The following is a 24,467-nucleotide window of genomic DNA, read 5'->3' as shown; positions in this document are numbered from 1 at the left end:
GGGTGCCAGGAGGTTCTGCAGAGGGTGCCAGGGGGGTTCTGCAGAGGGTGCCAGGAAGGTTCTGCAGAGGATGCCAGGGGGTTCTGCAGAGGGTGCCAGGGGGTTGTGCAGAGGGTGCCAGGGGGGTTCTGCAGAGGGTGCCAGGAAGGATCTGCAGAGGGTGCCAGGGGGTTCTGCAGAGGGTGCCAGGGGGTTCTGCAGAGGGTGCCAGGAGGTTCTGCAGCCACTGCCAGGGGGTTCTGCAGACACTGCCAGGGGGTTTCTCAGTCAGTACGGTGGGGACACCCCCGTGCCTGTGCCCAGGAGCTGCTGGGACCCCTGCACCCGCAGCCACCACCAGCATGGAGCAACCCCCAGCCCTGAGCTGTGCTCACCTGGGCAAGCTGGGCTGGGGCAGGAGAGCAGCAGAAGGACAGCAGGAGGACAGCAGAAGGACAGGAGGACAGCAGGAGGACAGCAGGACAGCAGAACAGGCAGCACTGTGTGCTCCTGTCGCCAGGCAACGCCGCAGCGTCCTCAGCCTGGCCCTGCTTCCCCTCCCACCTCCACAGACCCTGCCCAGAGCCTCCTCCACCTCTCCTCAGCCTGGGCCACCTACTTTTGGCCACCTCCTGCTAGAAACAACATCCTCTGGGCCACCATCTCCTTCCCACCATCCCCAAAGAAACAGGAGGTGACCTCTCCTGTTCCTCCTTCCCTGGGCAATGCATCTCCCTTGGACAACATCTGCTGGGACATCCCCCCAGGTGATGCCCTCCTCCCTCCCTGGGAAACCCTTTCCTTGGTGCTCCTCCTCCTCTGAGCTCTCTTCCCCGGTGAACCTCTTTCTATGGGTACCTCTGGGCCACCTCTCACATCCTTCATTTTTTTGGACTTTCTCCCCTGGGCAACCTTCCCTTGGCTACCTCATCCCCTGGACCAACTCCTCCTCTTGGCAACCTCCCCCATGACCCTCCACCTTTCCTGAACAACCCCTTCCCTGGATCTTCTTGTCCTCTGAGCCACTTCTCAGAATCCTCTTCCCCTGGGTAACCTTCCCTAGGCCATCTCCCCATCTCCTCCCCTGGACCTCTCCTTCTCCTCTGGACCTGCCATGGACAATCCCCCATGGATGGGGGGTTCCTTGGGATCCTGAACTTGGAGCCTCAGGGAACGAGTGACAACCTCAGCACTGGGGCTTGGAAAACTCCCAAATCCATGTTTTATTAGGGCGTAGGAGAAGAGGGATCACTCACAACATATTGTTCCAAAAGAAATACATTCAAACAGAGCATTTACAGTGGAATGACATTAAAATCCTCCGGGAAGGGAACAGGAAGACCAGGAGATGGTGCTCTGGTTAAGTGCTGTCACTAGATGGCCACTGGAGGACAGAGCAATTTTCAAAATTAGACTAAAAATCGGGGATTTGTTTTGGGGAGTGCTTCCCCCCCTCCCCCTCAAGCTCTGCTAAGCTGTGCAGGGTCTGTGATGGTGATTTCTAGGCAGAGCCAGGGATGGGGGGGACAGCAGAGGGGACCTCCCCAGGCCCCAGAGCCCAGCAGAACCCTTGGTGACTGAGCCACAGCTCTCTCCCCACTCACCTCCTCTGTGGGGATGCTCAGATCCTGCTTCAGGGACAGCCCGGGCAGGAATTCCTCCCCTCTCCAAGCTCTTGTAACACTTGCATTGACAAAGCAAACATGGGAAATAAGGCATTTGGAAGAGCTCCATTCCTACCCTGCTTTACAAAACTGATTCAGACCTCAAGTGGAACAAAACCTTCCCCCAGGACAACTCTGGCCACCACCACAAACCAGGGAAGTTCAGTGCAGAGCATCCTCCACTCTCCCAGGAAGGTGACAGACCCAGGGCCAGGACACCCAGCAGCTCTCCACAGGCTGCATCCAACCACCAGTACCAACGTTTGGATCATTCAAGAGCTGCAGCAGCTTTACCAAGCCAGGAGCAAACCATGGGGAATGGTCTGGAAGGAACAAACTTTCCATTTGGAAGGAACCAAACACCAGAGCAGCTGCCCCAACACCCAGAGAGCATCCTGGGGGGAAACCAAGTGCTGCCCCTCAAACCCCAACAGCATCATTTGTAAGAAGGGAAGGACTTTGTAACACATCCTGAATGTGATCACATCCAGCTTGGGAGCAAGATGTTGCTTCTTGACTTTGGGAATGATTTGATCACCATCACCTCTAGACCCTGCCCCTGGGACAAGCCCAGGGGAATCATGCTACAAAAACTCAGACAGACACTTCTGTCTTCATTATTTTTTCATCTATTGTGTACCATAGAAATTTAAGCAAAATAATTTTATATATTTTTTATATATATATATATATATAAATTAGAAGCAAATAAATAAGATTAAAGGGTACAATGAGATCAGTGGGTGCTGCCACTCCAAAAGCCACTCACTACTGTTACTGTATGAGGTGTAGCTATACTGTACATGTAGGGTTGTTGTGAAGAACAGGTATGGAGGTGCTGGAAGAGAAGCCAACCAAGAGGAGACCAATGGTTGAGGAACCTGATTGCATAAGTGTCCCATGTGCAGCCTGGATATTCCAGTTACTGTTGCCTCCAAGTTCATTATTGCTAATTAGCTTCCAGTGTGGGTCTGAGGGTCTGGCAAAAGGTGGCCTCTGACCTTGGGAGCCAGCAGCCAGTGTGATATGGTGTAGAACCAGAGAAGACACCAAAAAATGAGATCCAACAGGGCAAACACCAGTGTCCAGGTCTCCTTGATGCTCGCTGGCCCAGCAGATCCCATCTCTGGTTTTCTGCCACCCTTCACCTCCCTTTGGGTGCTGGGGATGGGTGGCACCTCCCTGTGTGGTTGGTGGCCCAGCTCTGCTCACTCCTGGTCCCAAAGATGGGCAGAGCTTTGCTCTGCTCCTCCCAGCAGGCCCCCAGGGAGACCATCCAGGAGGGAAGAGAGCCAGGCACCAGGCTGTGGGTGCTCCCAGTTCAACCAGTGTCCCCTCAGGCTGGGGGCTGTGGACCAGACCTGTCCAGCTCAATGGGGAAGACACCAGGATGGGAAACCCAGGAGCCAGGTTGCATCCAGGAGGCTCTGTCCCAGCAGCACCACAGCATCACTTCCCTCCCCTCCTGCTCCAGGCTCCTGCCAGCCCCTGAGAGGCACCAGGATGGAGTGAAGAGAGTTGGTACATGGATCCCAGGGCATTGCTGGTCTGCACACCTCTTGGCTCTGCCTCTGCCAGGGGTTCCTGACCTCAGCCAGCTCGTTTCCCCCTTCAGATGGGGTTGCAGGAAAACTAAAAGCAAACCTCACTCAAAGCACTCTCAGAAAGTATCATCTTCGAGTCAAGGCTTCCCAAGCCTTGACTAAGCACTGCAGACTGGGGGATGCTTCTTTTTAAAAAAAATTAATAAATAAAGGGTAAAAAAAAATGGGTTCAGTGCTGAAATATCCTAGTTGGTGCTACTGGGATGACTGGGCACTGCAGGGACCACCAAGAACCTCTGGGATGAAGTGCCATGGAGCCTGGAGATGGTTTTCTGAGCAGGATGCAGAGTTGTTTGTGTCCATCTTTGAAGGAACTTGAACCAGGAGTGGGTTGAGTTGGTTTGATTTGGTTGGTTGTTTTTTTTTTTAAAAAAAAAAAAAAAAAATCCATAAAGTCCACACACAAACAAGGTGGGGAGGGAGGGGAGAAAAATAACATCAAAGAAAAGAGCTCACACAAACACACAGCATCCCCACCTCATGAGCATCTTTGGAAGTTGATGCCTCGGCCAACACAGCCGAGGCACTGATGAGAGAGACAGGAGAGATACAGGCAGCAACTCCTGAGAGCAGGAAACATGCCAGGCTAAAAACCCAACCAGCTTGACATGTCCTCCTCCTCAGTCACTGAAAAAGCCTTCGTTTAAAAAAAAAAAAAAAAAAAAAAAGGAAAAAAAATAAAGAAAAAAAGAAAAAAAAAAGAATGGTATTCATTTTAGTGCATAAAAAAATAGGTTTGGAATCCCTGCTTGGATTTGCTTTTCAAATCTCTGTGTGTGTTGACTCTGTGTGTGTCTGCACTGCCAGCAGGAGCCTGCCAGCGGGTCCCCACTGTCCCTCCTGTCCCTCCAAGTGTCCAGGGAGCTGGGTGCAGGGCTGGCTGCCAGTGCAGGAGGCTCAGAAGATGTCAGGGCACATGCTCCAGTCCTGCTTCTCCTTGGCCTCCCAGTAGCCCCCCTTGTAGACACAGATCAGCTCCCCCGTCACGGCATCCACCTTCCTCTCAAACCACAGTGGGATGTACCCTTCGTACTCCTTGCCTGGCCAGAAGAAACAAGGGATTAGGGGAGCTTTTCCCAGAGAGCCCCACACATCCCACATCCTCCCAAATCTCAGAATCCCAGAATGTCAGCTTGGGAGGGGCCTCAAGGATCACCTGCTCCAACCCTTCTGATGTTATTGCTGATGGGAGATGTCCCAGCACCCAGTGAGCTGAGACTTCAAACTTTCCAGAGTGGGGGAACCCACCACTCCTCCTAGGGGGAATCCCCCATTCCAATGTCTGACTGTTCTCGGGGGGGAAAATGTTCCTTGTGTTTAATGGGAATCTCCCCAGGAGCAAGTCATGCCCATTCCCCTCATCTTGTCTGTGGGACTCCTTGTAAATTGGGAGTCCCCACCTTCTTTATACCCCCCTTTTAAGCACTGGAACATCATAATAAGGTCTCCCCCGAGCTTTCTCATCTCAACCCCACTCTTCTAGGTTGCCCTTGATGACCTCAGGGATCCTTCCCAACCCGGATGATCCCGTGATCCTCAGCCAAACCACGCAGGTTCCTCCCGCAGCCCCCAAACCACCTCCTCCTCTCCCAGGTGAGGGCCTACCAACCCTTGTCCCCACACCTCACCTTCCTCCAGGGCTTCCACAGCCTCAGCCTCTCTCCGTCGCCTCACTGCCCTCTGCTTCTCCTCCAGCCTCTGCTTCTCCACGTTGGCCTCGTCCCAGCGCCCGCTCTCCATCAGGCGCTGGTCGGGGCGCAGGCGGCTGTCGGTGGGGGCCACGCTCTCCTCAGGTTCATTCAGAGTCAGGGCCAGGTCAGAGAAGAAATACATGTTCTCTGAGTTCTCCCTGCAGCCACAGAGCAGCTCGTTAGGATGCTGGAGGTGGGTTAGGCCTCCCTGGTTCATCACATCCCAAATAAACCCTGCTGATTGAGCTCCAGGACCCCCAACGCAGCTGTGTCAGGGGCTTCGGGGAGCTCTGGCACCCAAGCTCTGAGTGGAGAGAGCCCTAAGGGGGGGAGCAGGAAGATGGTGGGAGGGTTGGGGCAGCTCTGCTCTGGAGCCAGGAGGAGAGAGTTGGGGGTGTTGAGGCTGGAGAAGAGAAGCTGCAATGGGGAGACCTTAGAGCACCTTCCAGTGCCTGAAGGGGCTCCAGGAAAGCTGGGGAGGGACTTGGGACAAGGACAGGGAGGGATGGGATGAGGGGGAAGGGTTTGCAGCTGCAAGAGCAGACATTGAGATGAGATCTGGGGAAGAGATTCTTCCCTTTGAGGGTTCTGAGCCCCGTCCCAAGTTGTCCCCAGAAGCTGTGGCTGCCCCATCCCTGGCAGTGTTGAAGGTTGGATGGGGCTTGGAGCAACCTGGGCTGGTGGGAGGTGTCCCTGCCCATGGCAGGGGTGGCACTGGGTGGGCTTTAAGGTCCCTTCCCACCCAAACCAGTCTGGGATTCTGTGACACCTCACTGGTGTCTCAGAAGGGAACAGTGACCCCTCCTCCTTTAGCTCCACACAGGGAAGTTAAAAGCCAACCCTCCAAACCCCAGGTGTCACATTGCACAGCTGTGACACCAAACAGCCTCACCCAGGAGCTGCTGGGACCCCTTGGTTGCTCCAAGCAGAAGATACTCTCCACCAGAGGCCACTCCACCAGAGCCTCTCCAAAGCAGGGCCAGGCCACTGGTGTGCCCAAAGGTTGGAGTCTGGTCTGAGAGCATCCCTGCTCTGGGTCAAGAGAGGGGTGGTCTGCAGAGGGTGCAGCCAAGAGGTGGGACAGGATGGCCAAGAACTCAGCAACAAGGTAAAGCAGGAGGGAAAAAAACCCAATCAGTACCTCCAGCTGCCTCAACCTTCCTGCAAGGGTCCCTCAAAGCTCCTCTTTTAGGGATCTGCCCCCTCTTCCCCCTCCCACTCTGTTCTCACACCCCAGAAAGAACCACACAGCCACCCAAGTCCTGGTCCTTTTCCTGTGTCCTCAAGTCTAGGCACAGGAGCTCCCTCCATCCCCCAGGGCTGAGGGTGACCCCGTTGATCCCCATCCAGCTGAGGGACCCCCAAACCCCACACCGAGGAGGGGACTCACGGGAGGGGGTACTTCTTCCACAGGACCTTTGGTGACAATGTCTGGTAGACTGTTTTCTGCTTGCCCTCCATGCTGGTGTTGCCATGGCTGCTCTGCACTATTTTGGAGCACTCCATCTTCTCATCCCACGTGCCAGACATGACATAGTGAGCTTTTCCCTCAGCATCACTCACCACTCCTGTCACCTGGCAGAAGGAGATGACACGGGTGGACTTCAGAAGTGCCCAGAGGGCAGGGAGAGATGTGGGGGGGCAAAACACCCTCCAGGTGAGAACACCCTCTCTGTGAGACTCTGTGGGGAGTGTGAGTCCATCTTGATCATTCCAAGTGGATCTCCAGCCCACCAAACCCTTTTGAGGTCTCAGTGCTGCAGCTGCAGCACACAGAGAGCTGAAACGTGGGCTCTGCTTGGACACGGCTGGACACCAGCCCTCCCTGGTGACCCGTGCCAACTCCTTGGCCCCAAGCTGGGGCTTTTCCTGGGAGCCAGGGAGCCTGGCTGGGAGGTAAGAGCTGGGTTTGCCCTGTGCAAGGCTGGCAGAAGGAGCAGGGAGCTGCCTGGGTACTCACCTTTCGGGGGACATCTCTGGAGAAGTAGCTGTAGGGGGTAAATTTCAGCTGGCATTTATCTTTTGACTTATGGTTAACAATCTCTATTTCACCAGACTAGATGAAAGACACAGAACCACAGCAAGTGAGAGATTTTGCAAGGAGACAAATCAGGAGTTAGTCATAGTTTGTGCAGGTACAACCACCACCACCCCCATACCTCACCAGCAGGGTCACCACCCTGTCCCATGGAGCTTGCTGGCCTTGGAAAGAGCCATTACCAGCTCCAAGAAGCTTCTCCCCATCCCTAGGGAAGCAGACCTTCCCATCAGAGCAGGAGGGTGGTGTGGACAGCAGGCAATGCTTTTCCAACCCTTTCCCTGCCTTTCCCTGAAGCCAGGACCCATCTGAGAGACCCAGAGCCACCAACCTGGTCAATCCAGAGCTTGCCCACGATGATGTTGTGAACAGTGGAGGTGACTTTCCTCCAGACATAGTGATTGCCACTGGAGTGAAACTCCAGGTGGATGGCACCTGTGGAGAGAGGGTGCCCTGAGCTCAGACCCTGACACCCCAGCACCATCTGGACTCCACCTGGCCCCTCAACCTGCATCTACCACCAGCAGCACCCAACCAGGGCTGGGTCTGGATTCATCCCTTCCCTGGCTGCAGCCTCCATGGGCTGCTGCAGCACCTGCAGGGCCTTCTGTCCTCCCCTCACCCCCCCCAAAAAGCACTGATTTTGAAAGCAGGTAAAAACCATGCTGCCTGATTGACTCTTGGGGTCAAGAACCCAACCAGGCACCAGCCCAGGGACAGGCAGAAGACAGCTAAGAGCTTATGTGCAGGAAGCTTATTGTATCTGGCTGCTGGGGAGGGTTAAAACAGGCAGCAAGCCAGCCTCTAGGCACCACAGAAGGAGAAACCAACCGTAGGGTTGCCTGTGATGGGAGCACAAATCCAGGTTCCTGTATTGCTTGGGGCAGAATTCCCTGAGCCCAACATCGAGCCCAAGGGATCAACCCATTGCTGGAGCCTCTTGGGTACTGCATGAGCAACACAGAGGGAAAAAAAAAAAGGGAATTCCAATCCTCTTGGCATAAATCCTAGAATGATTCTATTCACAAGTCACCTACCCAGTGGCATGATGGAGAGGTATTTGCCCCTGAACTTGCTGGCAATGGTGATTTCCTGCCACAGCGTCCACCCTCGCTTGGAGTAGACGTGATGGGCAGCTGCTGGGGGGTGGTGGCTCACCTGGGGGAGAGGAGAAACAGCTTGTAAGGTCCCAGCCAGCAGCACCCTGGTGAGCACTCAGCAGTGTGACTCCCAGAAGAGGTGACAGCTCCACGCCAGCTTTGGTGACAAGGATGCTGCGCTGACCCGAACAACCCAGGGTGACCTGGGCACTGGAGTGACCTCTGGTGAGGTGGCCTGGCAGCATGCAGAGGGGCACAGAGCTCCTTCCAGGACTTTCTAAGGTTGATCAGCAAAGTGCTGTCCATGAAACCTTAACCTGAGCAGCTGTGGCTGCGAGGTGAGGCTGCACGGTGAGCCCAGGACGTGGCCCCGCTCTTCAGGGGGAGAAACAAGGATGTGGCAACACCCAGTCCAGATCCCCAGTAATCCCAGTATAACAACACCTCTCCTACCAGCAGCAGCTCCCACTGCTCTGCCTGGGAACCCTCAGAGGACACAGGTCCTCAAATCACCCAAGACACACAGACCAAGACTTCAGCTTTGCCAATAGAGTTGGAAAAACAGGTCCAAAACCCTCCATCCAGGCAAAGCTTGGAAAAGGACAGTTCCCACACCCCCCTGCACTGGAGAAGCTGCCCAAACCCAAGGTGGGAGCAGGACATCTCCAGCCCACCCATCACCAGGAACCCAGTAACCACCAGGTCCCAGTGGCTGCACCACTGGGCTCAGAGATGTCTGCCCCAGTGTCATTACAGACTGAGCACCCCAAGCTCCTGGGTTACAAAGGGAAGCAGAGCAAAAACCTCACCAGTAAATCCCACTGTCACTGGTGAGAAAAAATCCTATTTGGATAACTGGATTGTGGGCACAAGATTGTCAGTGCTTCACTGGGCTGAGCTGCTGCTCAGGAAAGCTCCAAGGAAAGCTCAGAGCAGTGGGAACAGAATCACAGAATCATTTGGGTTGGAAGGGACCTCCAGAGCTCACCCAGTCCAACCCCTGCACTCAGCAGGGACACCCTCAGCTCCCTCAGGGTGCTCCTCAAGCCTCACCTTGAATATCTCCAGGGATGGGGCCTCAACCACCTCCCTGGGCAACCCTTGTTCCACCACCCTGATGGGAAAGAACTTTTTCCTAACATCCAATCTAAATCCCCTCTTAGCAGAGCAATGGTCTAAGAGTAACCTCGAGGAAATTCCAGAGGTTAATCTCACTGAATGGGTTGTTAAAAGGGATTAACTAAGAGAGGGTTAACTGTGCCCCTGAGGCAGTTAGAGAAGATTAACTCTACCCATGGCCAGGACCCTTCCTGGGAGGGACAGGTTAAGAGGAAAAGGACCTAAGCAGACTTTGGCTCCTCTCTGTGAAGAAGAACAGTCTGAATCTCCCTGCATTGCCCACCAGGTGGGAGGTGACAACCCTCCAGCTCAAAGACCCCCCTGAAAGAGGGAGGAACTGGGCCAGAGCTCACAGGCAGCCTCAGCCAGGAGGAAGGCTCAGCACAAAAGAGATGAATGAATTATCACAGATGGAAAATACCTCTAAGATCACCATGTCCAACCCTCAACATCCCCCTAGTAAAGACATCAAAAAAAAAAAACCAAACCCAAAACAACAACAGCAACAAAACTTGTACTCTGCTCTTGTGAGATCCCACCTGGAGTTCTGTGTCCAGTTCTGGAGTCCCCAACATCAGAAGGACACAGAGCTCCTGGGATGTGTCCAGAGCAGAGCCACTGAAATGCTCAGAGGGCTGAGCAGCTCCCTGAGAAGCCAGGCTGAGGGATTGAGGTTCAGCCTGGAGAAGAGGAGGCTCCCAGGTGACCTTAGAACAACCTTCCAATATCAGAAGGGGCTACAAGAAAGCTGGGGGAGGGCTTTGGACACGGGGGGGTAGGGAGAGGACAAGGGGAAATGGTTTAAAACTTGAAGAGGGGAGAATTAGGTGGGACATTAGGAAAAATTCTTTGCTGTGAGGGTGGTGAGATGCTGGAACAGGTTGCCCAGGGAAGTGAGCAACACCTTCCTGGCAGTGTTGAAGCTTGGATGGGGCTTGGAGCACCCTGGGCTGGTGGGAGGTGTCCCTGCCCATGGCAGGGGGGTTGGAACTGGATGAGCTTGAAGGTCCCTCCCAACCCGAACCGTTCTCCAATTCTACAAAAAGAGATGCTGGGTGTCCTTCAGGGAGAGGTTGGGCACAAGCTCCTGGGCATTCCCAGCTGACCTGCTCACAGAGGGACCGGAATCCCAGCTCTTCCAGGCGATCCAGCTCGTAGGTTTCCCCCAGGAGGGGGTTGAAGGGTTTGGCGGTGCGGTGCACGGTGGTGGAGTAGGAAGAGACGGAAAAGGCGGCGACAAAACACATCTGCTCCGTGGAGCTCTCACACTTCACTGCTTTGTCCAGCAGCTCGTGGTACTCCAGGTCCTCTGTCAGCCTCTGCAGCATGGAGAGGGGCTCGTTGAAGTTTACCTGGAGGGGAAGGGGTAAGGGTGAGTGAAGCAGGAGAGATGCTGAGCTGGGTCCTTTGCCTGTCGCTTTTTTCCCCCCTGCTCTCTGAGCATGATGTGCTGAGGCCTGAGAGGCAGGGACCCAGCCTCTGGATATCACAGAAGGAGAAACCAACTGCAGACAGTACCATGCCTGAAGATGTTTTAAAATCATAGCAAACCAGTGTGGCCAACAGGTCCAGGGAAAGGATTCTTCTCCTGGACTCAGCTCCCCTTCCTCCAATACAGAAAAGCCCCCAAATAGGGCTCCAGGGCTGGAGCTGACACTTTTTGCTGGGCCACTTCCATCCCAGCCAGCACCAAAATAACCCCAGACTTTCCCAGCTGCTTGACACCTCTCCCGAGCCTCCCAGTTCTAGAGGAAATGGATTCCCTTCCCTGGCACCCAGTCCCAGCCATGTTGCATACTGGGATGGTGCAGCCCTGCCAGAGGGCCAGAAGTCTGGAAAAACGTAGGGCTTGGACAACAGAGGACACATGGGTGGGGAGGGGAGTGAGGAGGTTTCAGAGGGCTCTGCAGTGCAAAAGCCAGACCCCCAGGACTGGGCTGGCAGCTGGTGATGTGCTCCTGTCCCCCTCAGGGCCCTAATCCAAACCCTCTGTGTGGCCAAGAGCCACGTCCAAACTAAACCTCAGGGCCAGCAGCCTGGCAGCACCCCCCCTCCCCACCAACCCTGGGTGTCTGGGATGCTTGGACTTACTGGCATGGGGATCTTGGAGAGTTCTTTGCCAATGCAGTTCTTCATGATGCTCCAGAGGTTAAGGCTGTAGTTGGGTTTGTCAGGGATTCGAGTCCTTCTCCTTTTCTTTGGCAGGAGATCTTTGCAAGTGGACTCATTGTAGCTGCTTTGATTTGAGCTTTCAAAGACCTGCAGAAGCAACAGAAGAAATGGAGGACTAAGCCAGACTTGCCCAGCATGACCCAACCAGAGCCAGCAGCTCCTGGGAGCAGCAATCACAGCACTGCTTGGAAGCCTCTTCTCCAGAGCACGGGGGGAATAACAGTGCAGTTGCCCCCCCAACACCACCCTACTTCCCTTAGGAGGGTTTCCTGTAGGACTGCTGACATCTGTCCCCCTCCATGGCTCACAGATCAACCAACTGCTCCATTCTGGAGGCAGAGGAAGGACCAGGATGGAATATCCCCTCCAACAACCACCCCTCCTGTCCTCCTCCCCCTCCCCCTCCCCTGTTTTCATCCCACCTGGACCATCCCTCCCCAACTCACACTGTCCTCCAGGTTCCAGTCCTCAGGGTGGCCCTCACTGGCCCCACTCAGGTTACTGCCTGAACGCCTGCAGGGAAGAAAGCACCAAGTGGGAAACAGGAGCAAGAAGAGAGGAGGGAAGAGCCAGGGTGGGTGCAGCACAGCCACCAGCACCCAGAGCATCTCCCTGCACCAGGAAGGGTGACAGGGGCTGTGTTGGGGTGTTGGGAGGGGACACTCAGCACAGGGGGTCTGAGCCCAAGGGCAGGAGATGCCTCTGGATTTGTGTGACCATGGCACAGGTGACCATGAGGGATACCCAGGGAGGTGTAAGGGGAGGTCAAAACAAAGGAGAAACAAGGTATTTCCAGCTCCTGCCCACTGTTCCAAGGGATCTCCTTCCAAGCTCAGCCTCCCCTCAAGCTTTCATGTCAGCAGCTGGGGAAGAGAACTCAGATTTACCTGGCTTGTGGCAGCACTGGTGTGGCCACCAGGAGCAGGGCAGGGATTGTCCCCCTGTGCTGGGTGCTGGGGAGGCTGCACCTCCAGCCCTGGGGTCAGTTCTGGGCCCCTCAGGAGCAGAAGGACATTGAGGGGATGAAGAGTGTCCAGAGAAGGGAATGGAGCTGGGGAAGAGGCTGGAGCAGAAGTCTGCCCAGAAGCAGCTGAGGGAGCTGGGGGTGTTGATCCTGGAGCAGAGGAGGCTGAGGGGAGACCTTCTGGCTCTCTGCAACCCCCTGAGAGGAGGTTGGAGCCAGGGGGGGTCGGGCTCTGCTCCCATGGAACAAGGGATGGGACAAGAGGAAAGAGCCTCAAGTTGTGCCAGGGGAGGTTTAGGTTGGAGCTTGGGAATGATTTCTCCCTGGAGAGGGTTGTCAGGGCCTGGCTGCCCAGAGCAGAGATGGAGTCCCCATCCCTGGAGGGGATGCAACCCTTGGCCCTCTGCTTGGGTCTCATACCTGTGGTGCTTGGGGTCTGCAGTTACAGTGATAAAAGCTGGTGCATCTTCCATGGCATCAAAATACTCTGTCTCCTCATCTTCATCACTGGCCTCTCCTTTGGCAGACTGGACACTCCCTGCAGGTGCAAAGGGTTTGAGATGCTCCTGAGCACGAGGCTGTCCCCAGAGCCCACCCCCTCCTCCCATTATGTCCCCTTTAGGAGCTTGTCCCCCTCCTTTCCAGCCCAGAGGACACCAGAGATTCCCAGCTCTAAAAGCAAGGTCTGCCCTGGCTGCTCGTGTCCTGCTCCCCAGGCCACACACACAAGGTCTCCCTCCTGGGGACCACCTCCAAAAATGCCACCAGGCTGCCTGACCAGGCAGATTGCACCTAATGCCCAGCACCACCCTGTCTGCCAGGAAATCTGCTCTGGATCAAAGCAGGAAGAACAGAGACACGTGTTTCAGGTGATGCTCAGAGACTTCCCAGCTGTTGGGTTTTCCAGCCCTGCACTTGTCAACATTTCTCTCCCCTGCTGCAGTGGGAGAGATCTCAGAATCAGAGAAAGGTTTGGGTGGGAAGGGACCTTAAAGCTCCCCCAGTGTCATCCCTGCCATGGGAAGGGACACCTCCCACCAGCCCAGGGTGCTCCAAGCCCCATCCAACCTTCAACACTGCCAGGGATGGGGCAGCCACAGCTTCTCTGGGAAACCTGGGACAGGGGCTTAGCACCCTCAAAAGGAAGATTTTCCTCTTTACACCCAACCTAAATCTTCCCTCTTCAAGTTTTAAACCATTTCCCCTTGTCCTCTCCCTACCCCCCGTGTCCAAAGCCCTCCCCCAGCTTTCTTGTAGCCCCTTCTGATATTGGAAGGTTGCTCTAAGGTCCTCCTGGAGCCTCCTCTTCTCCAGGCTGAACAACCCCAATCCCTCAGCCTGGCTTCCCAGGAAGGTGCTCAGCCCTCTGAGCATTTCAGTGGCTCCTCTGGACACCTTCCAGGAGCTCTGTGTCCTTCTTATTGTGGGCTCTCCAGAACTGGACACAGAACTCACTACAAAGCCTTGAAAAAAAAACCTTTCAGATCATCCAAGGCCACCACCCCCCCTGTCCCTCATCCCCACATCTCCAGGGCTCTGAAACCCCTCCAGGGATGATGGGGACTCCAGCCCTGCCCTGGGCAGCCTGGGCCAGGCCCTGACAACCCTTTTGGGGATGGAATTGTTCCCGAGCTCCAACCTAAACCTCCCCTGGGGAACTTGAAGCTGTTTCCTTGAGGCCACACAAAAATTAGGGCAACGCTGGCACTGCCATCACCTCCCAGCAGAGGTTCTAAATCTCCTGTCTAAACAAGACAAGTCACTGTTTGCAGTTCTTGGCCACCAGGCTGTAACTAACATCTCCCACAGGGAAGGAGATTTGGCCCCAGTCCACAAAGCTCTTAGATTTTATTACCCAGTAACTTGCAAACAGCAGACAAGCCCCAGCTCTGCCACCCCCCCACCCTGCACAGCTGAGAACTCAGGAGGACCCTGGGCTGCCCTCCAGCAGCCAGAGATGTGCCCACCAGCAAGGGCTACCAAAACACTCTGGAATAACATGAGCAAGCTGGGGACAGAGCCATCTTGGGGACATCCCCAGGCAAGGAGCAGCAGGACAGCGAGGGACAAAAAACAGAATCCCAGAGTCAGCTTGGTTGGAACAGACCTTCAAGATCATTGAGTCCAACCATAACCTAACACCAACAAGACCCTAACTACACCATGCCCCTAAGCACTGTGTCTATGGGATTCCCCAGGGCTGGTGACTCCACACTGCCCTGGGCAGCCTGTTTCTTTGTCTGATAACCCTGGCAGTGAATAAATTCTTCCTGACATCCAAACTAAACCTCCCCGGGTGCAACTTGAGCCCATTACCTCTTGTCCTGTCACTTACAACCTCATTGAACAGACCAATCCCCACCTCTTTACAACCTCCTTTAAGGCAGGTGTAGAGAAGGAGAAGGTCTCCCCTCAGCCTCCAGGCTGAACAACCCCAGGAGCCTCAGCTGCTCCTTGTAAGATTTGTGCTCCAGACCCTCCATCAACCCTTTGGTGCCCTTCTCTGGACACCTCCAGTAGCTCAAAGTCCTTTTTGTAGTGAGAGGTCAAAAACACAGGACTCAAGGTGTGGCCTGGGCAGTGCCAAGCACAGAGGTATGGCCACCCCTCCTCTTGCTGGCCACACTATTCTGGTGCTGGCCAGGATGCCACTGGCCCCTTGGCCACCTGGGCACAGTGCTGGCTCACGTTCAGCTGGATGTCCATCAACACCCCAGGTCCCTCTCTGCTGGGACACAATCATTTGGGTTGGAAGGGACCTCTGAGATCATCAAGTCCAACCCTTGATCCACCACCCCGTGGTCCCCATCCCACGGCGCTGAGGCCACATCCAATCTCTCCTCTCCAAGGTCACACAGGTCACTGCCTCCTGTGTCCTTCCCACCAGTGCCACCTCCCTGGGACCATCCCAGCGGAACGTCCTACTCCATCCCGGGGTTCCCTGCTCACCTTTGGTGGTGCTGGTGATGGCAGTGCTGGTGGAGGAGAGGCCAGGGGCTCCACGACAGGCTCTCTCCAAGCTGTTGTGCTGCTTGGCTAACTGCTCAATGGTCTCCTCCAGGCGGATCCTCTGCTCCCTCTCATACTGCAGCGCCCGCTGCCATTTGCGGCTGTGAGTTTCGGCTAAATCCAGGAAATCCCGGCAAGCCTGGGAGGGAAGGAGGGAGGATAAAGGCACAGAATCAGTTGATGCTCCATCCCTGGCAGTGCTGAAGGTTGGATGAACAACCTGGGCTGGTGGGAGGTGTCCCTGCCCATGCAGGGGGTTGGATCTTGATGAGCTTTAAGGTCCCTTCCAACCCAAAGCATTCCTTGATTCTGTGATCGGTGCAGAGGTAGGGGCAGGGAGATTGTAGAAGGGATCAGGTTGGAAAAGTCCTATAAGATCATCCAGTCCAACCTTTAACCTGACTCTACTAACCTAGCTTTACCAGTCCACTGCTAAACCATGTCCCTAAGCACTGTATCTGTATCACAGAATCATCCAGGTTGGAAAGGACCTCTGAGATTATCAACTCCAACTTTTAATCCACTCCCCCCGTGGTTCCCAGCCCATGGCACTGAGTGCCACATTCAGGCTCTTCTTAAAAACCTCCAGGGATGGAGAATCCACCCCTTCCCTGGGCAGCCCATTCAATGTCTGATCACCCTCTCTGGAAAGAATTTTTTTCCTAATATCCAACCTAAACCTCCCCTGGCAGAGCTTAAGCCCATCTCTTGTCTTACTGGTAGCTGCCTGGGAGAAGAGCCCGACCCCCCCTGGCTCCAACCTCCTTTCAGGGAGTTGGAGAGAGTGATGAGGTCTCCCCTGAGCCTCCTCTTCTCCAGCCTCAACACCCCCAGCTCCCTCAGCCCTTCCTCACAGCACTTGTGCTGGATCCCTTCACAGCCTCCTTGCTCTTCTCTGGACCTGCTCCAGCACCTCAATCTCCTTCCTGAGCTGAGGGGCCCAGAACTGGACACAGGACTCAAGCTGTGGCCTCACCAGAGGAAGAGGATTATTTCCCTGGACCTGTTGGCCACATTGTTCCTGATCAGGATGCCATTGGCCTTCTTGGCTACCTGGGCACACAGCAGGCTCATGCTCAGCTTCCTGTCAATCTCAGGTCCCTTTCTGCCCCTCTGTGCCCAGCCTGGAGCTCCCCATGGGGTTGTTGTGTTGAACCTCATCCCGTTGGGATCAGCCCAACTCTCCAGTCTGTCCAGGTCCCTCTGCAGAGCCCTCCTGCCTTCCAGCTGATCCACACTCCCCCCCAGTTTAGTGGAGAGACACACCAGCACCTGGCATGGACCTGGCACGACCCTCCATGACCCAGGAGCTCATCACAGAGTCACCACTGTCCCGTGGTGACCCCGGAGCTGACTCCTCACCACTTCCCCTCCCCCTCTCCCAGGACCCTGGTTTCACAACCCCAGAGCTCTGCACCATCCCTCCCACCTGTGGGAAGAAAACCAGCTCAGGTCTGACCACCCAAATCTGAACCACCATCCTGCTGGTGAGGAGAAGGATGGACAGGACACTGGTCTGCAGGGTGACAGTCCCTGGGTGACAGCCACCAGAGGAGGCTCATGCCAGGAGGAGCTCCAAGGAGGCAGAGAGGGAAGATGCCCAACTCCATCCTGGAGCTGCACTGTCCCTGGCAATGAGCAGGGGCAAGGGATGAGCCATTCACTTATCCAAGCCAAACCACAGACTTGGTTGGAATGTTGTGGGTTTTTTTTTATAACCTGCCAGGCTCTAAGAGCCACCAGATGTAAATTCAGCACCTTTCACAGATTTGTCATGGCAAATTTACCAGGTTTCTCAGCTTCTCAGGAACATCATTAACCACTCACAATTACTTATGCTGCCAAAAAAGGGTCACCCCAGGTCAGCTGTGTCCTGTCAAGGTGGTGGCATCACAGATATCTTTGCAGAGCAGCAGCATTCTTGAGTCCTCAGCAGGAGCCACTCATCAATATCAGACATAAAGAACACAGACTGCACCTTAATTAGCTTCAGAGTGATCACGTTTGGTCTGAACTCCAGGGGATGACAACCCCTCAGGGAACTGCAAGGCTGAGCACTTCATCACCCCCAAGGCAATGCTGATGGATCCCCAGGGAACACACCCAAACCTGCCCAGAGCATCCCAGAGGAACAGCCCCAAAAATCCAGCCTTTGGGGAGGGAAAAAAAACCTACCAAGGAAGTGCTTGCTGTTCTGGGAGTGACATCTCCTCCTCCTCATCCCAACCCTTCCCTCTGCCTGCATGGGACAAGTGAACCACTTCAGCTCCTGGGAGAGAAGGAAACTGCCAGATGGGTTCAATCATCTCCTTTTCAGTGGTGAATTATACAGCAAAAGCTCCATTCATCAGGGGAAAAGCTCCTTGCTGCTCTCAGGAGGTTGGTGCCTGGCAGATAAGTGCTCCTTTCCTTCCTTCCTTCCTTCCTTCCTGGAGTCATCAAAACCCTGGAACACATCTGTGCTGCTGCTTACTGCATCACAGCCCTCCCATGGGAAAGGAGGTTTGGGATTCTCTTTTTAGATCTGAAGAGGTTTTGGATCCTCTTTTTAGATCTGAACACATTCCCAGGCACGTGGCCCAGCACTGAGCTGTCTGATCTGTCCTTGCCCCCAGCCCCTGAGATGCTCTGAGCAGAAAGCAAATGGGAAAAGACAAGGATGGAGCCAGGATTGAATCCCAAAACACTTCACACCAACAGATCTCAACCAGAAGTGGTTTGGAGGACAGTCACCTGCCCTGACACCCTGGCTGCACCCCACCACCAGCAGCAGCAGCACAGGAAACACCCAGATGAGCACAGACTGCTCAGATCTGTCCAATATCCTTGGAATGACCCTCACAGGAATCCTGTCTGGGTGGAAGGTGCACAGCAAGAGGTGCCTCTCCCCAGGGCAGGGCTGGTGGCAAAAGGAGAACCTGAAAAGAAGTGCTGGGCTGAGCATTGCCAGGTCCCAACAATTCCCAAAAATAAGGTGGCATTGCATAAAAAAATGGTGGGGGCAGGAGGTGTGGGTTTGATGGCAAAACTCATCCCACTCCCTATTGCTTTTCTTTCCATACTTCTACATTACATTGGAAGAAGCTCTGGGGCCAGGGAAAACAAGCACCACAGGAATGCACAGACATGGAAAAGTTCATCCATGCCCCAAGAGGGAGTAGGAAGAGAGCAGAGGAGGCTTCAACAGAGCTCTTTGGCAGTGCCATAGCCAGCATCCCAGCAAGAGCCCCAACACTCACCCAAGGAGCTCCCTCAGCCACTGATGGTCTCGTTCCAGGTGGCATTTTGTGCCCTGGCAGTGCCTCTTCCTCTATCTGCAGGACTCCCCAACAGGGACATCCACGTCTGAGTGGGAGTCAGATCTGGTCTCATGGTTTTATCTCTGGGAGTTTTATTGCTTTTTTGTGTTATTTTGGGCCCATCTGCCTCAACGTCACAAACACGAGTGGCTCCTCTACCACCCCCAGGCAGGCTCAGCACTGCCCAACCACCCAAACACACCCTGCCCAGGGTGTAGCTCCCCAGGAGGACCTCATCCCCTGGTCCAAAGCAGCAGGGCCAGTGGGTGCCAAGTGGTGGCCCCATGGCTGCCCCAGCCCAGCCCTGGGAGCCCCCCGTGCAATAGAGGAGTAGTGGCAAAGAGCAGCAAAGCCACCAGCCCTGCTGTGTGAAGAGACCCAGATCCTGCACACACGTGGCCTCTGTGTCACCTCCTGAATCCCTCCCCAGCACGAGGAGAGGGGACTTTCATCCTGGCACCAAGAAGTGGAATAAACCAACACTGCCCATGGGTTATGGACTGAAGTGATGGCAGCAGCACCCATGGCCTGGGAAAGACAGGAGGTCTGGCTCCCAAAGCATGGCTCTCCAGCCAAAAAATCAACTAAGGGGGGGTTGCTGAAGGTTTTGAGCATGGCCCCTGCTCACCCCAACCCCACTCAGCAGTGTGCAGCAGCACCATTGGCAGTGCTGGAGGGGTTGGTGAGGACACAACCCAGAGTCACAGGAGGTTTAGGGAGGAAGAGACCTCCCAGCTCATCCAGTCCAACCTTTAATTAACACCACAGTCAGCTACTAAACCATGTCCTTAAGGACCAGGTCCAAATGCCTTTTAAATGCCTCTAGGGATGGTGACTCCACCACTGTCCTGGGACATTCCAGTGCCTGACAGCCCTCTCAGTGAAAAAACATTTCCTAACATCAGCCTAAACCTCCCCTGGCACAGCTTCCACCCATTCCCTCTGGTCCTGTCACAACTGACTAAGGAGAAGAGATTTTTTCCCTCCTTGCTCCAACCTCCCTTGAGGTGATTGAAGAGAGCCATAAGGTTTCCTTTCACCTCCTCTTCTCCAGACCAAACAACCCCAGCTCCCTCAGCTGCTCCTCACAGGAATTTTTAGGGACACCAGGGACATGGAGGCCCAGGGAGGTCCCTCCTGCTGCAGAGTGGCCAGTCCCAAGCCACATCCCAGCAGGGCTTTGCTGCTCTCCTTCACCAATGTGCCCATCCTTGGCTTTTCCTTTTGATGCTCTCACCCACGGGGTCTCTCTGCTGCCGTGTGTGCCAAAAAACATCCCTGCCCCAGCAAACTCCTGGCACCCTCCCTTCCCTCTCAGAGAGGTACCTCCAGGTGGCTGCTGCCATTTCATCCTTCTTCTTTGCTTGCCTGAACCATCACCACCACAGCAGCCCAGGGACCCTCACAGGGGTCTGCAAGCAGGAGAGGCAATGTCCCAAACACATCTGGTCCCCTCTTTAAGCCCCTCAGAGTCCTGCCCCCACCCTCGGGGCACACAGACAGATCTATCCTGCAAAAAGCTCTCCCAAAGATGTAAGGAGGCTCTCACTGGCTGCTTCTCACCTCATCTGCCCCATGGAGTGAACTCCAGGCTGGAAGAGCATCTGTCTCCAGCCATATGGCTGTGGTGACAGTGAGCAGCTGGCACTGCCATGGGCAGCTCCAACCCTGGGATCTGCAGGACTCTGCTTTGGTTCGTACCTCGATTTCAGCCTCGTTTGGTGCCTCTGCAACCAGCTCTGCTGAAGGAGAAGGGCAGCAGGAGCTGCTGGAAACATCTCACTGAGCACCAGCACCCCTCTAACTCACTGCCCTCCCAGTGCCAGAACATCTTCCTGAGTAAATCTGCAGGATTAAGTGCCACCATTCCACAGAATCCCAGACTGGTTTGGGTGGGAAGGGACCTTAAAGCCCATCCAGTGCCACCCCTGCCATGGGCAGGGACACCTCCCACCAGCTCAGGTTGCTCCAAGCCCCATCCAACCTTCAGCACTGCCAGGGATGGGGCAGCCACAGCTTCTGGGGGAAACCTGGGCCAGGGGCTCAGCACCCTCACAACAAAGAATTTCTCCCTCCCCAACATCTCCTCTCCAGCTCCCCTCTTGCAGCTGCAAACCCTTCCCCCTCATCCCATCCCTCCCTGTCCTTGTCCCAAGTCCCTCCCCAGCTTTCCTGGAGCCCCTTCAGGCACTGGAAGCTGCTCTAAGGTCTCCCCGTTGCAGCCTTCTCTTCTCCAGCCTCAACACCCCCAACTCTCTCCTCCTGGCTCCAGAGCAGAGCTGCTCCAGCCCTCCCAGCAGCTCCAGGGCCTCCTCTGGACTGGCTCCAACACCTCCCTGTCCTTCTGCTGATGGGGACCCCAGAGCTGGACCCAGCTTTACCCCAGAGGGGAGCTCCTCCTTACCCATCACCACAAAGTCCTTCCCCTCAGGGCTAATTTTTCAGTCCCTCCTCCTTCACCAGGAGCTGGAGGAAGGAGAAGCTTCCCTCTGCACCAGCCCAGGGAAGAGGTGAGCACAACCCCTGGGATACCAGGGGCCAAAGCCCAGTGGGGATTAACCCAGCCTGATTTTGCTATTTGCCCTCCCCACATTCCCATCCTGCCTCAAGAAGGTGCAAGAATGTTCATTCCTGCAGATTAACAGACCCATGGAGGATGAGCTGGAGGTGACAGGAGGTGTGTGCAGGGTTCACCTGATCCCAGTGCTGCCTTTCCCACCCCAGGCAGAGCCCATCCCTGCTCCCATGGGTCAGCAGAGCTGAACCCCCAGGCACTGCTGACACCACAACTGCTAAGCCCCCAGCACACAGCCCTGCTGAGCCAGCACCTGCCTGGACAGAAAAGCTCAAAACTTTCCTCTGAAGCTGCAGCCCCCAAAAAAAAACCACCAAAAAAAAAGAGCTGGGAGAGGCATCTTAATGCTGGTTACAACCTGAACCCCATCTTTTCATACAAGGCTTCAAGGGGGGGTGCAGGAGAGAGGCTGAAGCCTCATGGGAGTGAGATGAACACAGTGAGGAGGAAGAGGAGAGAAGGAAAAGGAGGAGAAGTGAAAAGCCCCAAATCACAGTGAGGATAAAGCAGGAGAAGCAGCTGAAACCCCTGGTGGACACCACAGCCCCACAGACAAATGCAAGGTCCAAGCACCCACACACAAGATGTGTCTGGCTGGAAAAACACAGCAACCACACAGATGATGATGATGATGACCATGATGATGATGATGATGATGATGTAGGGAGCCAGAGGAAGGCAGTGCCTGCCTGGCCATATGTCAGAGACACCCTTAGACCTCCAAAATCAAAGGGCACTCCAGGGATGACCCAGAAGAATCTGCAGCAGCTCCAAGCTCCATGTCCTCACCCCCCCCCAGCCCCACTTCTGGTGGCTGTGCAGGCAGGGACAGACCCCAGGGTGTCACCCAACCCCCTCCACCACCTCCCTGGGGAACAGCAAAGCACCCACCAGTTATTCATTCATCCATCCATCCATCAGCACGGGGAATCTCCAGTGAAAACACCCGGGACACAGAGAGTCCTCTGCCTGCAGCTGCCTTGTCCAGAGAGGATTAGGGTTGGGTTAGAGATTTAATCCCAGGGCTGGGGGGGTTTCTGGGTCACTGACATGGTTTTCAATGTGCTGATTAGCCCGTGTGTCATTAGCACAGCACAAATAATTAACGCAGGCTGTGCCACAGGAGAGAAAAAGTTCCACCCTGAGCCCTCACCCTTGCAATAGTCCCAGAGAAGAGAGAAACCCTGCCCTGCTGCAGAGTTTTGCTCTGCTTTTTGGCAGCAGAGCATCTGTTTGGGGCTGCTGAGGGTGGCTGGGGACAAGTCCTGCCACTAACAAAGCAAATCCAGGGGGGGAAGCTGGAGCTTGCTTGCTGCAGTGCCTCAGTTCAGTCCCAAGGCATAAGGATGCACGAGGAGGAGAGGTCCACCAGTCCCACTGGTTGTACTGGGGTGAACTGGGAGCAGCCCAGCAGGCTGTTTCCTCCCTGCTCAGCATCTCTGCCCCGAGCAAGAGGACATGGGGAAATGGTTTAAAACTTGAAGAGGGGAGATTTAAGTAAGGCATCAGGAAGAAACTTTGCTGTGAGGATGGTGAGATGCTGGACCAGATGCCTGTGAAAGCTGTGGCTGCCCCATCCCTGGAAGTGTTCAAGTCCAAGTTGGATGGGGCTTGGAGCACCTTGGGCTGGTGGGAGGTGTCCCTGCCCATGCAGGGGGGTTGGAACTGGGTGAGCTTTAAGGTCCCTTCCAACCCAAACCATTCTAGGATTCTGTGCCTGCCAGAGATGGGATCCATCCTGCCTGTGACACGAGGGCTTTGAGGACACTGAGGGATGGCACCACACACACCCCCTCACCAGGACCCAGCCAGGTCCCACACCAGCAGCACCACATGCTCATCCCAGGGAGGAGATCCCAGGGATGTGCCCATGGCAGGGAAGGGGCTGTGGCACTGTCCCAGGGTCAGCATCTCCTGCCAGAGCCCAGCCCTGCAGCACAGCCCAAGGAGATGCTCCCGGTACAGCAAGGGAGATGTAACTTCTCCTGCAAGGAACCAGCAGCTCTGTGCTCCCATGGGACCCACAGAGGGACTGAGGTGGGCAGCAGGAGGGTTCATTACAGCCAGGACATGGCTTGGACTCCCTCTGCTTCCCTGTAACCACGTTTCAGGTTTCCACACAGAAGCCTTCACAACCCTTGCACTGCACAGAGCCACCCTCAGTGCCCCTTGGCAGGGCTGGTGCTGAAGCTCACAGAGGGCACTGCCCCAGGCTTAAAAAAAAATAAATAAATCAAGGTACAAAAAGTGATTTATGCATGAAAAGGTGACAGTGTAGCTGGGGACATCAGTGCACTGGGAATGTCCCCCCCTCCCCACCCCCTCGACCCTGCCCAGCTCCCCCCCAGCCTGCCTTCCTAATCCACACCCCTGTCCCCTGGGCTCAGTGTCCCTCAGCCCAAGCTTTGTCCCCTTCCCTAAAAACGATGGGGATGGGCTCAGCAGCAAGAGCTGCAGCCACCATCCCATCCTGCTGCTGCCACACTACAGCCCTTCCCCTTCGGACATCTCCTGGAGACACTCAGCCACCAGCTGATACAAAAGGAGGCTGTTAAAAATGGATCCACCCAAAACCCACTCGATTCCCTCCCTCCTTGGCCCCTCTTACCTGCTCGGTGGTTTGGTCAAACCACATTTCTAGGATTTTTGTGCAATTTCCCACCACCCGGACAACCTCGCACAAGATTTTATCCTATCACAACCATCACAGCCTCCTTCTCTCCAGGCTGGACACAGCAAATATTGTTCTGCTCATCTCTTCTCAAAAAGCTGCTGGAGAAACCCCTCTCCCCAATTCCCTGCCCACATCCAAACACCTATCTGCCTCCTAAACCAAGCAAATCCTTGGAAGCCCCTGAGGCTTCACCATCACCTCCTACTCCTCATCCCACGCTGCCATCCCTGCTCCTAAAACTTGGACAAACTCTCCATGGGGAAAGCTCTGCACAGGTGACCCCAGAGCTGCTCCAAAACACCAGACACCATCTCAGGAAGCCCTTTCCTCCCCCCCAGGGATACAAAATCCTGCAAGCAGGGATGAAGACAGGGGGATGCTGCAACTGTGGGGCTCCTGAGTGCCCTTCTGCTGAGGAGGGCACTGTGATTATTATTTATAACTGTTATTATTATTGTTATAATTATCATCATCATTATCATTATTTCAAAGCTCACATGAAGCCTTTGCTTACAGCTGGGACAGCAGAGTGACATTGCTGCTCCATTCACAATTCCCCAACCTCTGCCTTCATATATT

The 24,467-nt window shown here is 55.0% G+C and overlaps 1 protein-coding gene across 3 annotated transcripts in view; it reads right to left on the bottom strand.

Annotated features, from left to right (window-relative positions):
• Positions 1 to 3,622: 3,622 nt before the first annotated feature.
• The window catches only part of OSBP2 (oxysterol binding protein 2), an 86,096-nt gene continuing 65,251 nt past the window's right edge, over positions 3,623 to 24,467 (bottom strand). For all 3 annotated transcript variants that reach the window (XM_071762672.1, XM_071762671.1, XM_071762673.1), the window contains 11 exons: positions 15,281 to 15,479; positions 12,752 to 12,869; positions 11,814 to 11,880; positions 11,287 to 11,454; positions 10,302 to 10,547; positions 8,014 to 8,134; positions 7,308 to 7,411; positions 6,899 to 6,994; positions 6,329 to 6,513; positions 4,876 to 5,096; positions 3,623 to 4,287 (listed from right to left, as the gene is read on the bottom strand). In XM_071762672.1, coding sequence (XP_071618773.1) covers positions 4,145 to 4,287; positions 4,876 to 5,096; positions 6,329 to 6,513; positions 6,899 to 6,994; positions 7,308 to 7,411; positions 8,014 to 8,134; positions 10,302 to 10,547; positions 11,287 to 11,454; positions 11,814 to 11,880; positions 12,752 to 12,869; positions 15,281 to 15,479 — 1,668 coding nt within the window. In that variant the 3' untranslated portion in view covers positions 3,623 to 4,144. The remainder of the gene's footprint in view (positions 4,288 to 4,875; positions 5,097 to 6,328; positions 6,514 to 6,898; positions 6,995 to 7,307; positions 7,412 to 8,013; positions 8,135 to 10,301; positions 10,548 to 11,286; positions 11,455 to 11,813; positions 11,881 to 12,751; positions 12,870 to 15,280; positions 15,480 to 24,467) is intronic.

Source organism: Heliangelus exortis, chromosome 19 (assembly GCF_036169615.1).
Source record: "Heliangelus exortis chromosome 19, bHelExo1.hap1, whole genome shotgun sequence".
NCBI classification, from domain to species: Eukaryota; Metazoa; Chordata; class Aves; order Apodiformes; family Trochilidae; genus Heliangelus; species Heliangelus exortis.
The sequence above is the reverse complement of the archived record's forward strand: the minus strand, read 5'-3'. Positions and strand labels throughout refer to the sequence as shown.